At 40.8% G+C, this 16,963-nt stretch overlaps 1 protein-coding gene and 1 long non-coding RNA gene across 3 annotated transcripts in view; one reads left to right on the top strand and one right to left on the bottom strand.

Annotated features, from left to right (window-relative positions):
* Positions 1-2,949: 2,949 nt before the first annotated feature.
* LOC133128502 (uncharacterized) lies at positions 2,950-16,774 on the bottom strand. Of its 2 annotated transcripts, XR_009708759.1 has the most exons (3): positions 16,457-16,774; positions 9,939-10,030; positions 2,950-4,041 (listed from the first exon to the last, which is right to left on the bottom strand). It is a non-coding gene; the product is annotated as an uncharacterized LOC133128502 (long non-coding RNA). The 2 variants fall into 2 exon arrangements; XR_009708758.1 differs by lacking the exon at positions 9,939-10,030.
* man1a1 (mannosidase, alpha, class 1A, member 1) overlaps positions 16,096-16,963 on the top strand; it is a 134,787-nt gene continuing 133,919 nt past the window's right edge. The window contains exon 1 of the mRNA XM_061242087.1: positions 16,096-16,812. Within this exon, the coding sequence (XP_061098071.1) occupies positions 16,309-16,812 (504 nt within the window). The 5' untranslated portion in view covers positions 16,096-16,308. The remainder of the gene's footprint in view (positions 16,813-16,963) is intronic.

Below are 16,963 nucleotides of genomic sequence, written 5' to 3'. Positions count from 1 at the left end.
CAAAATCCAAATGTTATTAAGCCATATTAGCTAAATGTGACCAATTTATTTTAATTCATTTTTGGATGAGTGTTTTGGAAAAGCAGACATTATCAACAACAATGAAAAAGCACAAAGAATGTTTCAAATTAATAAAGTATACTTTGTTCCAATGGCAGAGGACTACCCGCTCCCTCAGTAAAGACACAATATTACTTTTGTCTTATTGTCTACTTTGAATGTCCACAGAAAGAGACAGATGACTGGAGCTGGAAGCCATTGCCCATAATTGAGTTCTGTGACAGTAAATTTAAATTAGTCTGCAAAAGTGATTTTCCTCCTGCCCCATTGCAAATGAGATTGACACACAAAAGCCCGGCTGTCCGACAAAGCCATTCTATTGATATAGCACAAACATACAGGCTAAAAGTTTGGTCACGTGCCAAAATTTATCTGAGCCAAAGGAGTCGCATAAATGCACCACGGAGAGTTCTCAAGGGTACGCTCATGCATTATACAAGAGAAGTTTCCCTTGGGCTGATGCCATCGCGTATCACTCCCTAATTTAATCTTTCTAATGTTCCGAGCCCTCCTTTCAACCCGGAGAATGCTTATACGGAACTTTTTACGATAATTGATTCATACGTCAGCCGGTCGTGCGAATTAAAATAGAGCTCGCGTTGGCCAAGGTCGCAATATTTGAAAGGATAAGATTCCCATCCAGCTGAATGGATATCTTTATCTTTATGAAATGGCCAGAGTCAATAGTGTTTTATTCACCAGAAAGCTGATATAATCTGTAAGTTCACGATGGCTTTTGTTTAGAAACAGGGCACTTATTTTGCATTTTCATTTCCTGCCCAATATCAGACCTCTTAAATCTTGTCATGCAAAATCATCATCAGCTTTTGTGTGCGCATTAATTCTGCTTCAAATAGCCAGGCTATATGCACATAGTGAATGTGTTGAGTGGCCAAACAATGGGAACTCATTGAGCTGACTTTTTAGACATATTGGTCTTATGCTGCTGTAGCCTATCCACTTAGAGGTTTGACGCGTTGTGTGTTCAGAGATTCCCTTCTGCATACCACTGATGTAATGGGTGGTTATTTCTGTTACTGTCACCTTCCTGTCAGCTTCAACCAGTCTGGCCCTTCTGCTCCGACCTCTCTCATTAACAAAATGCGTTTTTACCTGCAGAACTGCTGCTCACTGGATGTTTTTTGTTTTTCGCACCATTCTCTGCAAACTGTAGAGAGTGTTGTGCATGAAAATCACAAGAGATCAGCAGTTTCTGAAATAACCCCAGGAGGCTTCTTCTCGAACCTCACCTAAAAAAGTATATATACCGTACATAATTTTCATTGACGGATAGTTTGGCTTGGTATATTCTATGAGTTCTGAGGGTTGGTTGGGGTATGACGTCATATCAGGACAGTATACTGTATCAAAAAATATATAAAAGAATCTGGAGTTGGACTGAACCTCAGTTGTAAGTGTGTGTGTGTGTGTGTGTGTGTGAGAGAAAGAGAGAGAGAGAGAGAGAGAGAGAGAGAGAGAGAGAGAGATTGTCACACATTTGTCTGAAGTTCTATCTCAGCCTCTTTCCCCCAGTGAAAGGTTTTCATCTCACTTCTCTTTTGCAGATTAAGCAAAACAAATTAGTGTTATTCTCCAGTCACTGTGCAAGTCTGTTTTGATACATGTTTTTTGTTGTATTATTCTTCCTTACGATTACCTTACAAGTAACCTTGCTAAAAAAAGCACCTGGGCTGGAAGTCAGTAAGGAATCCAAATGTTCCCCGTCACCCTGTTTACCGCTCACAGCATTAGACTACTTTCAATTGGCAGTAATTTATACAGGATATATTAAGTATTCTGTTCTGTCTTATTGTCCCCCATGAGAACCAATGTGCAGAATGCTGATGTATTTTGTCATTGCTGCAAAACACAAAGATGTTCTAAAATGTTGTTTGTTATGTATATTCAGGCTTTTTCCTCAGTCAGTATCTGACATGCCAATTTGAAACTAAATGCAAAAATAAAATTATATCACCTATAATGTATTCAGTCAGTTTATTGCAATAATATGAGTGTTATGTACGGTGCAGGGAACCCAGACGCAGAAAAGAGTAGTTTTAATGTCCAGTAGTCACAAGCCAAGAGATCCAATACACAGCCAAAAACGAAAAGCAAAAGAATGGTCGAAAAAACAAGCGAGAGGTCAAAATCCAGAAAATCACAGGGCGAAGGTACAGCAGGGCAAAAGCAAAGTCGAAGTCAAGGCAAGGCAAAGGGGTGTCTTTCAAGAATCTCTATAACAAGGCTTACAAACAATCGGCACTTATCAAGATCAACGTTCTGACAACAAAGCATACTGAGACTGAGGTTTAAATACAAGAGGGAAGGTGACAATCTAGGCGGGGCAGAGGAAAAGGTGGGCTAAACAGGTGGGGAAACACAATAGGGTAATAACATATTAACGGGAGGGAGACGAAAACGCGGACTGGATGCACGAAACAAAACATGTAAAACATACGGCTCCGGATTAGGGAGTAGACATTTGCATAGTCAGAAGACGTAGTGATAGTTAGAGACAGGTGCGAACACTTCGCTGAAACTAAACAAGTAATCAGGGCTAGCATAGGGAGGCGGAGTTATAGAACAGTGCAGAAATACTAAGAGATAGCGTTAGTGAATATTTCTAAACTACCCAATAAAAGTGATTGTTAGTTAGTTAGTTAGACAGACAGTAAGTGTATTAATCGGATTAGTACTGTACAAAACCTAGATTAGTAGTAGTTAGTAAGAATCGTGCTTTACAACATTTAACTATCAAGAAAAAGCAGGAAGTAAGAATCGCGAGTTTAGAAGAAATGTTGAACCCCGAAAACTACCGTAACCACCCGAATAGTGGGGCACGCAGACAGGGGAGTGACTAGACTGATAAACATTCAGACGTAGACATAACAGGGGAGGGCAATAGAGAACTGTAATGGGAAAACATAAACCAGGTATTATGAGAACTGAATGATAAACAAGAATAAACATGAAAACATACAGAACAAATACAGAAACATTACAATGAGATGTGATTCATTTCACTGAAAATAGATTGTTGTTAATACTAGCATATTAAGACATGCATCATATTTATAATGGGTTTTTAAATGACTAAGTTAACTGGTGACATGTCTTCCGTTTATGATTTGGATAGTCGGTAATGAAATGTGAAAGAATTGAATGAATTGTGTCTCTTAAACAGACTAAACTAAATGGGGCAGAATAACAAATTGCGTTTTTTATGAATGTGCACAGACAGAAATAAAGTTTACCTGTGACAGCTTAAGGGGTAATACAATCACATATTACAACTAAGCGCAAACACACTTTATTTAAGTGTAAATTCTCTCATTTTTATTCCCCAAGTATCAGGGGACAAATTATTGGTGGAGAGATTCCATTTCCAAAATTTGCATTAATTTCAAAGCAAGATTCAATCCTCAACCAAATGCTGAACAGTAGTTTTTGGTTTTTTTTCATTTCTTACAATATTATGAGTCTGATAGTTTCTGAAATTAATGAAAAGCAGATTAAATAAAAAGCATTAAACAGGAAAAAGGACACAACTTGCATTCAGTTAGACTGAACAGAAACCAATGACTGAGTTAATTCATTAAACCTCAGCGGCAAGGGCAACATCACTGCATCACAAGCATAATTAAGCAGCAGAAGATCATATCTTCAATTAGAGCATTTGAATATGACCTGTATTTCACATTTTGCAAATGGCCTTTGTCCTATGACATTACATTTTAGAAGTTCAGTTGACAGACTGCAATAACGTGGTATGCAAATACAACACATCTATTGATACAGGCTTTTAAATGAGCGGTTTTGCTTCACAGTCACAGAATTAGTTTGGCTTCTCGCTGAAATGTCACAGGAAGCCTCAGGAAATGTGACTTCCTGTTTTCCCTCTTCCACACTCCATTCAGCGTGAGTGTTCGAGGCCTGGTGAAGGTCAGCGTGGCCATAGGTTGACAGAAGAAAGGTCATTCCCTGCAATTAAGGACCGGAAAATGTCAACGTGGTTTAAAAACTGCGGAAAGGGTAATGTTTTATTTGCGTGATTGACCCCGATTTACTAAAATGGGTGTGCGAGTTGTGATAATAGAAGGTTCAGCAGGGGGGAAACGACAAAATGATGTTCAGAATATCACAACGCATAGTGATTCCTCACAGAATTACTAAACTTCATTATTTAACTCTAATAATTGAGGTACACATTTTCCTTTTCTGATGCATTAGATATGTCTAATCCATATTTACCTTTGCAAAGCACGAAGCAGAAAATGTTTAATTTGTAGGTTTAATCAGCATTGTAATAATAATAATTCCTGACATTTACTGTAGTGCTTTTCTCAAAACCAGTGATGTATAGCAGTGACCCACCACATCATATCCTACAGCAGTGTCCCCATCCCAACACTGTGACATTTGGGTTTATTTGAGGGAAGGTCATTCTCTACTGGCCTACCAACACGACTTCCAGCAGTTCTTTCCCCAGGAGGTCTCCCATCCAAGTACAAACCAAGCCAACACTTGCTTAGCATCAGCAATTCAACAGGAGCATAACACATAGCACCACGGCTGCTTGTGAGGACCAAGGACTTAATCCATGTCATAACATATATTTTAATTCTTCCAAATTATACACTTTCCGCAGTTAAATTTTCAAACAAATTCCCTATGACAATTCACATTAATTTACAATCTTCCAAGTCCTTGATTCCTTGAATCCTTTGAAGAGTCCGTTTTTTGGAATCTTATTTCCTTGGAAAAGTCCATTCCATTGCTTACAATTGCCAGCAGTGATATTATATTAGCATTTATAGAACACTCTAATCACATACTTGTGAAACCTGCAAGAGGTACAAAGCGCTTTGACATATACTTCTTGTTCAGCAGATCATTGGAAAACAATAATGGTATAAATGATCTAGTATCAATGGCCATAGAGAAATGAGAAGATGTTTCTGCATTGCTTGGAGAGGATTTTATAATTGCCGTTGCATTTTAATGCATTTTATTATAACTGAGGTCAAAGAGGCAATCTAATGCATAACTAATAAGAGTCTCTCACCTGCTTTAATGCATGAATGATTAATGTGTTTCAGAGATGACAAGGACTACAAACACTTACCACAATAAAATGACTTCCTGCACAAAATGTAACTGTGCAATAGGTTCTGAAGTACAGACATGTACTCTAATTCAGGTATATAGGACAACTGGTTCATATATTGTTCATACATGCTGAAAGGACAGATTAAAAAAATGAAGCAGTTCTGGTATTTTGGGCTTTAGATGCAAATAGTGGCATTGTACAGTCATAATTACACTTTCCCCTCTCAACCTCTGAATGCTGGCCCATGCTAAGTGCTCTTCACGACAATGTTAATTACCATTAATTATCGCTACGGGCACACTTTAAAATGCAAAGGGTCTGTGTGGCCTGGATCACACTTGTTCCTCTCTCTCTCTTTTCCAAAGCACAGCGCTTTTCCAGCAGTGGAATGGAAACCAGGGGTCATCGCCCTGCCCTTCACCCCTCTGATTGGCCGGCTGGGGCTCAGGAATGTCACGGAAAGAGCCGGTGAGACCAATGCGATTTGAAAGACATGAAAGGGATTGCAGGAGACTGTAATTATTTCTTCATGTGACCCCGTGGATTTCTGCTGACATCACTGGCTGAGTGGGTAAGATCCCCCTCTCTCTGCCAGAACATGGCACAACCCCCACACACCTGCTCGCACGCACATGCCATAGACACACACACACTTACACACACATGATTTAAACACACACGCTATAAACACATATACTCATACACACACTCACATGCCACACACATGATTTAAACACACACACATGCTATACACACACATGCGACACACATGCTATAACCACACACAAACACACACACAAACACATGCCACCCACATGCTATAAACACACAACCACACACGTGCCACGCACACATGCTATAATCACACACAAACACACGCAAACACACACACAGTAATGTTATTAACTAAGCCAGTTTGGTTGACGGAGCAATACGTGTTTTATTAGGATAATAAAATAAGGAGTGCAACTAATACAACGGAGCAGCTGCCAGCAATCCAGTGAGTCTTTTCCACCTGCTCTGAGCTTCCACACTAACAATGTGTGCTCACATAATCCAGACACATGTACATACAATTGCATTTAAAGAGCCTTACATCCCAACTGGCAGCTACAACACACACACACAGATTGTAATCTTCAAATATACATTTGGCATACAGCATTCCGCATTTAAATGAGGAATTTTAATCAAATTGAAATGTGATTTCTTAACTGATCACTAATTGTTAATACTGTTAATCAAATTTTTTCCTATTTGTTCATCTTTAGCTACTGTGTGTATAGTCATTAAAAGTAATGAGTTGAAATGAGAGTGAAATGAACTAAAGACAAAGCATTTGTTTGTCTTGATGTCACATCAATGGGATGAATACAGAAAATATATGCACATTTAATTATTGACTAAAGGCTTGGTATTTTAAATGTTTGGGCAATTTGTATTTGACTTGTAGTTTTTGATAACTTTTAAAAATGAGAAATGACAATTATGCTATTCTCACATTTGTCAAGATGAAATGTTAATGAGCCCGTTGTCCAAAAAACTATTCAAAACAAATACAGGGTCACAAAGGTTATCAGTCGATTGGTATAATCAAAATGCACTGTCACGAACACTGAAAGACATGCAAAAGAATGCAAGAGAGGGAAGCATAGAGTATTGCTATTTGATCCCAACTCAGTTGCGTCATAGGGGCCCTTACTTTTGCAATGCTCTGTCTTGCTAACTTGACAATGCCAAGTGGAAGATGACAGAGATCAGGTTCTGTTGACTCAGCATTATTGTATCGCACAATGCACAAAGGACAAGCTTTTGTAAGTGCGCATTTTAATAATTGTAAAAACCCAACCATCCCACTGGTTTGCACAGTGGTGAGAAAATTGGGTCTGAAATTGAGCCACTTACGGTACCGTTTTGAAAGGTAGCGTGGGTTGGAATGCACTGACACAGCATACTGTAGGTCAAGCAAGATTTTCACAGCGCTCTTTCTTTAAATTCCCTTTTACTTCTTCTGGTTCGGTTTTAAAGGTTATGCTATTTCTGTCAGTTAAAAATGAGAAACTTTTTTTTTGCAACTGTATGATTTCGGTGCGTAAACAGAGTCTAGATTGCAACTATTTTGCATGCCTGCGAGTAACCACGGCCTTCACAGGCCTTCCTTCAAACGTCTCTCTGTTTGCTATTCAAGCCAGCGTGCTTATGCGTCTCGACAAGTGGGACTGCATTTAACATCGCCACGCCGCAGCGCTCATCACACTAAAGTTCATTTTAAGGCATCGTGATGAAAAATCACTGCGGATCCGCCGAGCCACGGGGAAGACGTGAGAGGAGCGGGTCTGGGTAACCCAATCTGACAGCTCCACAGAAGGGGAAGGCGCTCTCAATAAACGCCAAGCCAGGGAGCCGCTCTCCGGAGGTTCTCCACACACTGCGCGGCGCCCACCAGTCGATAAATGTAGCCCTCAAAGAAGGTATTAGAAGAAGATATAACGATGTAGGTACGTCTTATTTGTTTACCAAAGCCAGTGCATGTGCGAAGCAGGCATGCCTACAGATCATCTGATTATATTATTACTATATGTTTTATTCATAATTCAAGTTAATTCAAGTTTTCCCTGTAACCGTTCTTTTTATTTAATTATTTTTGTTATACATTGTATTCTACCTGCGTAATTCAACAACCGAGAACCAAGTAATGCTAATTTTCAGAAAGCCAGCCGCTCAATTGAATCCCACTTTTCAGAAAGCCAGGCGCACTTTCCCTACCGAAGCTGATTGTTTTTAGGTGAAAAATAAACAGAATAGAAACCAAAATTCCTGGCCTGGGAACTTTTCTCTTTCTTACTTTGAACAACAACAACAACAACAACAACAACAAAGTAACTCCAGTGAACGGAATTGTATTAAACGCAAAACGCGACGTGACGATTCTTTCTTTCACTCAGAACACGGTCAGGGCGCTGCGGGGGAGCGGCGAGAGCGCGCGGGCGTGTGCGTTCGAAACAGTCTGGGAAGCCGCAGCTAACTGCGTGTCCACAGGCTCCCGGAGTGAACAAGTCAGGCGCTCGATCAAAGGTTGAGTGGTTTTACGCGGGAGTTTTATTGTCGGTATCAATAAAAAGGCAGGCACCGCAGACCTTTCTTTGTTTATGGAATAGAAAAACACATCCATGTAACGCCTGAGAGGTGACCTTTTGGGTGAAAGGCACTACAGCGATACAACAAACAGGCGGTAAAATCACACGAATTGAGCTCAGCAGTGGGACTCGCGTTTGGGGCCAGACCTTCTAGGGACAATGTACATTGACAGGCTGGCTGTGCCTCTCCAAATGCAACCCAGCCCTGCTGAGGCTAGAGAGAATGGGTTTTTCCATATAAGGTTACTGGAGCTTAAAAACGCCATCCTAATAAATGGAGCTTTCATATAAGAAGGGACGGCGCGCAATCACTTATGATTTAACAGTGCATTTACTCGACAAATCAATGGAGACATCAGACAGTGTGTTCAAAATGCATCCTTGCAATTTTGTGGATCGCTTGCTTCAGGTCAATTTCGCTTGATCTAGAGGAGAACTCTGGCCGCTGTGGAAATTGTGCTTACGGAGAGACCTCTGGGTTGTTTTTGGAGATGTTTATTGAGCAAGCCCCTGCTGAGATATCATTATTCAGTGGAAACCGTAATGAAAGCACGTTCACCACAAGGTTTTTTTGGAGCAGCACCAAAGATTTTCCAGGGGTTGGGTTATCACCATGAGGACTAAACATTGAATTCCTTTCCACCTTGGCTAAGGATTTACTTAATGTGTTTATTATAACTGTCATAGTGTCTGACATCTTATATCTGTTGTCAAAAACACAAGATGTAACTATTTATGGTTTTTACACTTTAATTTGTATTATTCATCCAGGTATCATCCCATGGCACTCTTAGCAAAGAGTAGGGGGTTCCCAAGTGTCCTGGCTAAATTCTCAACCCTGGCTCTTTCAAACTGCCACCTAATCATCCCCTGGCAAAAATATTGTTCTCTCTCTCCACCTCAGCTGGTGTGTGGTGAGCGTTCGGGCGCAAAATGGTGGTGGTTGCTACACATTGGCGGTGGTTCAGGCAAGTTTCCCCCGCATCACTGTAAGAGCTTTGATTGTCTAGAGAAGCGCTATATAAATGCAATGATCTATCTATCTATCTATCTATCTATCCAATATTGTCATCCAATATAAATCCCTGAAAGCGAACTTACTCTTTCTGTGGAGCTCTGATAAAGATGCTGCAGCACAAACAACCACAAAGCAAAACATACAACAGAGCAGTTCAATAAAGAACAATACACACAAAACCAAAGCGATTCTTATGTGTTTTGTCTAACAGGTATTGAAGATAATGGGTTTGCCCATTATCTTGTCATTTTAAAAGCCACCTTTGAATTGCCTCAGTACAAACGCGATGGACCATTTTAATGGACATTCATAAACTTCAGTAATGACATTGCTATGTCCTTTGATTCGGCCACATGCATTGTCAGACAACAATATACACAACATAGATATGATTTATTCAAAGCAGAACAATGTTTATGTGTACCTTCTTGACTGACCGGCAATGCAGTAAAAAAAAAATCAAGGCAATCAATAAAAAGTAGCTAGTATTCATAATGGTGTATGAAATTGGCTTCAGTACCGTTCCATTAACAAAGTGATAAATCATCCGCAAACAGACCATGCTCTGCATTGCAGGTGGGGTGTGTGCAGGTGTTCAGTGGGCATAGCTTACCGCATCAGGCCCCAGACTGAGCAACTCCTGCGGCTCCTTCAAAATGCTTATTTTTCACCTCCTTATTCCTTTCTTTGCTTCTTTCCTTGCTCCTAACACCACCCAATGGGAAGGGAACCGAAAGATGTGAGAAAAGAAAGTGAAGACGGGGAAATTGAGGAGGCATAAATTAGGCAAACGGAATGCCCTTGCTCCTTCAAACGTCAGTTCAAAGCCACGTCGGTTACAGACATGGCAGAGGTGAATCCACAGGTCGATCATTCATACGTCACACAAAAAATACTTCCGCAAAGGATGCGCTCATGTTACCTTGCTCAGGTTTGGCAGCCTCCTAACCCGAACATTTATCTGGTTGGATTTTCCTTAAAGATGCCTTGATCGATTCTATGTCAGGCGAATAACAGAGTGATGTGAGGTGAAGAACAAGTGATGTGAAAGAGTCCAGAGGCTGTCTCTCCTGCAAGAGTGTGGTTCCTCCCAGCAGGGCTGTAGCCAAAAATACTTTGCCCAATGTATATGCAGTCTCTGTGGGCCCCCTTAAAATTGTATACCAAAGCAAACTTTTTTGAGGACCCCCATCTGCCTTGGGGCCCTGGGTAGCCAGTTCCACTATTCCCCCCAATGTAAAGCCCCTGCCTCCCAGTAGATTTGAGAGTCCCTGCTGTGCAGTATACCAGGAAGGCCAGCAGAGTAAACAGCAAGGTGCACTTGTGTGTGCTCACGTTATCGCCTTTGGAGAATTATTATATGTCAACAGTAATTTAATATGAAGCAAACACTCAAACGACTATAGCATTGACGACCAATAAAGTGTGACAAAGTCAAATCAGAAACTGCATCTACGAGAGGTACGTTTTTTTTTTTTCAAGGCAAGGCAAGGGATGCTGAAATATCTCATTACCCCCCCCCCCCACCCCCATATCAGTGTGGTGTAGAACCGGGCCTGCTTCACACAGAGGCTGCTGCCTACGCTAGCCCAGGCGAGTCACCACGGAGCTCCTGTGTCCCACACGCTCCTTGCCCACCGTCTCCGTGGTGACAACTTCTTCTCGCTTGCGTCTTTCTCCTCCAGTTCCTCACCGTTGTTGCTATTTTTCACATCACTCCGTGGGATTTTTTTTTTTTTGCGTGTGGGTTGAAGGTTTCACAAACAAATGTACGGAAAACGATGAGTCAGTACTTTCTGAATTTCTCACGCTACGCTGGAACACCCGGAAGCGAAAGTGCCACTAATGATAGGGCACAAGGTCATGTTGTCCTGACAACTGCAAGTCTTCACTGGAACTCTAAAAAAAAATCTTCATGTAAATTAGGAAACTGTTGTATTATTAGATGAAATGGCTAAATGGCTGGCATTTTATATAGCGCCTGTATCCAAAGTGCTGTACAATTGATACTTCTGATTCACCCATTCACACACACACACTCATGGTGATTGGCTGCTTTGCAAGGCACCAACCAACCCATCAGGAGCATTTTGGGGTTAGGTGTGTCTTGCTCAGGGACACTTCGCCACAGCCCGGGCGGGGGATCGAACCGGCGATCCTCCGTTTGCCAGACAACTGCTCTTACCGCCGGAGTCAATGTGTTACAACTGCATTAACATTTTTTAAGTGAGAGAGACCCATTACTGTCATTATATGCACTTAGGATTCAATACCATATCTAACAGTGTTATACACAAACATAGATGCACAGTGGTTTCAAGTAAAGGTCAGGAAGTTTGCTGTTGCCATTGTGGCAGGACTTTCCTTGCCATTTTACCTACTACTCTTTGAAGCAGTATCACATCTAAAGTGAAATTCCAGGGTCAAGTGATGGAATTACAGTCCTTTCTCTCCCCAGAATCCATTTCGCTGAATCATTCTGTAATTTTCTTTGGCTGACTTCAAACCAAAAAACACCTGATATCTTCATTTATATTATATTAACGCTCTACAATTCCCCGTAGTAAATCAGTGCAATTATCTGTACCGGGTATGGCTGCTTAATTTCTTTGTAAGTCTCAGTGGAGGGTCGGAGGAGGGACATGCTTTTCAGGCAGTAAATGAGAACATTTATGGGGGCTTACAAAGTGGAAAGATGTAAGACATTTGCACATTAGAGCAATTGTGCAATCACCATTAAAAGGAATTGAGAAGGAGAAACCTACATTTAGGAAATTATAAAGATATAACATTTGTGCAAATAAACTGAATCAATGCAATAGATGCAGCACAGGAAATATTTACCAACAACAATATCACAACACAAACATCATTATATTCCTTAATTGGCTGTATAATGAATTATGAAACATATCTGAATGCAAGGCGAGTAATTGTGTAGATGTTACAACTTGTGTAGTAGCTGTACAGTAAATGGCAGAACTTGTGTACTTACAAAATGAATCAAATACAGAGAAAACCATTTAAAGTGTGTTCTGGGAATACTTTTTTTGTACCCCAATTTCAAATGGCACAGGATGCAAGCTAATTTTCTTGAAATTAGTTTCCATCATTGAAGAAAGAACAAAGCCAGCAATGGTCTAGACTCACTGCACGAATCATCTACACAAATAGCATCAATTTTCTGAAAGATTTTTCTGGTGGTTATCAAGCAATCTGGGATTTATTCCTGTAAGGAAAGGATGTTAAAATCTCTATCTTCCTTCCTGCGGAAGTCTCATATGACCCATTGGGAAATAACAGGGATGATAAAGATTTGAACCCACGGGGGCAGAAAACAGATGCAGCTTTAGATTTAAGACTTCAACATGACATGCGTGCGGCCTTTACAGTACATGGGGCATGTTGCCTGAGCATTTACAATGGAATGGTTTCTCTGAAATGAGAGCAGACCAAGCACAAATCACCCCCCCCCCTCCCCCACCAACACACACACACACACACACACACCCTCCAGCACGCACAGATAATACCCAGATAATAAGCATTAATAATAGCATATTAAAGCCAGCTATTTTAATGTGTTTTCTCAAAGATGCCATATATTTTATTTTGAACTTAATTAAATGTCGTGGGGGAGTAAGAGCTTAAATTTAAAGCTCTATTCGAACATCTTCTCTTTGCACAAATGAGTGTATCTGGCCTGGGGGACATGCTGAAGATGGCTGAACCTGATTCAATACTGGTTATATTTGGACCATAGCCGAAGAGATAGCAAGGGACACAACAGCTGGGTGACATGGCCTACTTAACGTCAGACTGGCTACGGATCTCTGCAGAGTAAACCACCCTGACATTCTTACATATAAAATGTCTCATCAAACCAGAGGTGGCAAATGCTTTTAAGCTTGACACAAATTGTTTATTTACAATAGGTTTGACAAGTCAGAATGTTGGAATGTTGGCAAAAACTGGGACTATTATATCTTAAATTGAAACTCGGATAACGCAATTGTCCATCCATCCATCATCTTAACCCGCTTATAACAGGGTCGCAGGGGGACTGGAGCCTATCCCAGCATACATTGGGCGAAAGGCAGGAATACACCCTGGACAGGTCGCCAGTCCATCGCAAGGCACACACACCATTCACTCACACACTCATACCTACAGGCAATTTAGACTCTCCAATCAGCCTAACTCGCATGTCTTTGGACTGTGGGAGGAAACCGGAGTACCTGGAGGAAACCCACACGAACACGGGGAGAACATGCAGCAGTGCTACCCACTGCACCAGCCGTGCCGCCATAACACAACACAAAAATAACATAACACAATAAAAACAGCATTAATCTAGTCATATACTGCACAACAGAATAATAAGCAAAGACAGAAACTATGCAATATAGTGCAAAAGGACAGATACAAATGGCATAAAGCAGTGATGAAAGCAAAATAATAATAACCTGATAGCAGCAAGTGAAGGAAATATGTGGCCTGTCACTCAGTGGATTTGCATATACTGTATAAGCTCGATATGATCATCAAAAACAAAAAACAATGAAGGAACAAAGGTCACAAGAACCATGTTACTTCCTTTATTTATTTTGCATGTCCTGGCAGACCAATACTCTTCTTTAGGCATTGTCATGACCTCACAACCCACAGCTCCGCCTCCACCCACCTGACCCAGTGAGCCAATCAGGACTTACAGTATATTCTTACGTAATTACACACTGAGTGCAACTGTACCACATATAGGCATTCTGGCAGTTAGTTCAGGCCCTAGCCTCTTCAAGGTCTAGTCCCACGAATGTGTACAGTACCATGGATTGTTCCAATAGCATGACAGAACAGCCAGGGTTGTTTGGCAGTAGGGTAGGTCAGGAGGAGCATTCTGTCACAAAGCAAGCATTTATTTAGCAGTAGTTACCTTAAAAGGTTAAGATTAGGGCTTCTACATCTGGGCATCACAGTTATGTGAAGGTTGATGTTATGCTGAAAAGGTTCAACCATCACATATCACATGTGGGAATGATCTGGGCATTGGATTGTGGGAAAGCTGCGTGAAATCCCTCCTGATTTCCCCCGCCCCCCTTTCTGATATCCCTACCCCCCTTGTCTAACCCCCCAAAAAATAAGAAATAAAAAAATAAAAAAATTGCACTTATGATGACTGTATGTTTAGAACAGCATTTCATGTGTATTTTCCTTGTTATGGATGTGATGCTTTGACTTTTGGAAGAACCTATGCACTTGTAAGTCGCTTTGGATTAAAAGTGTCTGCCAAATGACTAAAATGTAAATGTAAATGTATTAGTCCAGTCAGTCAGCTATGAAATTGATATGTTAAAATGAGATCAATATTTGCATCGTGTCAATAGCCTCAGTTTATGTGAAGCACGCTGTATATTATTGATACAAGTCATGGTGAAGAAGAATTAGAAAAATCCTGTCCCACAAACAGGCAAGAAAGAGGATCCCAAAATATATATATATAGATTTGCCATTTCTTCTTCGATTTGTTTTACATTCTGTCGCACAATGCGGAACAATAGGGACTTCTAAACAGTACAGGAGCTAAAATGCAACCGATTTCTCCTCCTGACAGACAATAGCAGCGGTTATCTCCCATTGATAGGCGGACGGGGGAATACATCAAGCAATCCACAGTGCTGTGTGATGGAACCTGGGCCCTGCAGTCTCCCTGCCCATCTAACCTGTTTTTCCAAATAAATTACTTTGTGGCCAAAAAAAAAAAGAATGAAAAAGGGGGGGAAGAGACCCTGCCTATTTTGTTGTTTCACAACCTTCCAGGGGAGTGTGTTGTAAGCAGAAAATCAGACACATTGCAATTGTTTTCTTCTCTTAGCCCCCACCCCAGGAGATACATATTGACTAGCTAGGTAATGTAAAGGTACTGTAGCCATTACAGAGAAAATTCACTTTCTGGAGTTTTTCAAAACATATACCTGTATATTATTTCAGTTGTATGTGTGTTTTCAGTTGCCTCGGGGTTTTTTTTATGAGAAATGAAGCTATTTTACATAGTTTCTGGATGGAATATCCATTCCAGGTTTTGTCAGTGTACGTTAAAACTGAATGACAGGCAGGTAGAAAAACATGCTAACTAGTCGTCTATGAAGGAAACGTTATATGATCAACGCAAATCGTTCTGAAAGAATATAGGACATAGGATCACAATGCCTAATTATTTACTATATTTACAGTAGCTACAGAATTTAGAAAGATACATGACCGTTAACAACGTCCCGATGAAAAAGTGTTAGCTGGATGAATGTGCATTAGCATAAAGAAGCTAGCACGCAACTTAATACTTATATTTGATCGCTGAATTATGATGCCGTAACGCTCCCTCAATCATTGCGGTTAAAGAGAACAACGCTTCGAAATCTTGTGTTCCTAATGGTCGGCTCGGTTTTTCGGACATTTGTGTTAGTTATCATGCAAGATAAGAGCGAAGTAAAAATGTAAATTGTCAAGAAAATGTTTCCACATTAAAGTTTAAATATAAAATAGACAACGCGGCGCTTTTGGACTTCTTATGCAGCGCTTAACCTCAACCAATAAAGTTCGAACTGTTTCGCGCATCAAACGTACAAGGCACGAATCACCTTTACAAATCCGGAAAACACGCCCACAATTGTATTAGGCTGACAGGACATACAGAGCAAAGCGATTGGACAAGCACGGCTGTCAATAACACATTGCTGCCATTCCTTCCGTTCTGTACTCAGTGTGAGAGAAGACTTTTTGCAGATGTGTTTCAGCATGGGTAGTTGAAACAACAGACCAAAAGCTAGCTACTGAGTCATAACTTTTTTAAAAGCTTTTTGTTCTTCAACAATAAAAGATCCTTCGTAAATGGAAAGCGGAATATACTGACCGGAGAGTTATCTGTACTCTACTTAAACCGACCTGTGAATTTTATTCATTTATTCTTTTTTGCTCGACAAGAAAAAATGCCTGTAGCAACTCTGTTGCCTTTCACGGCTACTCCGAGTAGGAAGTCTGCCAGCCCGACTTCCTTCAGACTCACGGAGAAATTTATTTTACTTTTAGTTTTCAGTGCTTTTATCACACTCTGTTTCGGAGCAATCTTCTTCTTACCGGATTCGTCCAAGCTTCTCAGTGGAGTTTTCTTCCATTCGTCTTCAGTGGAAACGAACACTCGCACAGGTACTGACAGTGACTCCAGCATTGGAGTGGGAAACGATGAAAAGATACTAGCCAAAATTCGGAAAGACCACGAAAAGGCTCTGCTTGAAGCGAAGGACACTCTCCAGAAACGGGCAGAAGAGATCCAGCAAGATATTAAAATCGAAAAGGAAAAAGTTAAAGAGGGTATCGGGAAAGGAGAGAAAGGTGACAGTTTACCAGTTTTAGAATATGTGCGACCACCCGGAGCAACTGGGCACGAGCCGTCAGATCCGGATACCCGCGAGAAAAGGAATAAAATAAAGGAGGTGAGTGGCGCAAGGACTGGCACGCGTGTTTCTCGAAGCAGTCCGGTTTCCTCTTTTTGCATCGTTTGCCTTTGCTTTGCGGGTACTACGGTACAGCAGTCATGCAGCTTCGTCCTTGATTCAAAATGTGTCGGTGACATGACCGAGTACA

This window comes from Conger conger, chromosome 5 (genome assembly GCF_963514075.1).
Source record: "Conger conger chromosome 5, fConCon1.1, whole genome shotgun sequence".
Classification (NCBI taxonomy): Eukaryota; Metazoa; Chordata; class Actinopteri; order Anguilliformes; family Congridae; genus Conger; species Conger conger.
Note: the sequence above shows the minus strand (reverse complement) of the source record. Positions and strands in the feature narration are given on the sequence as shown.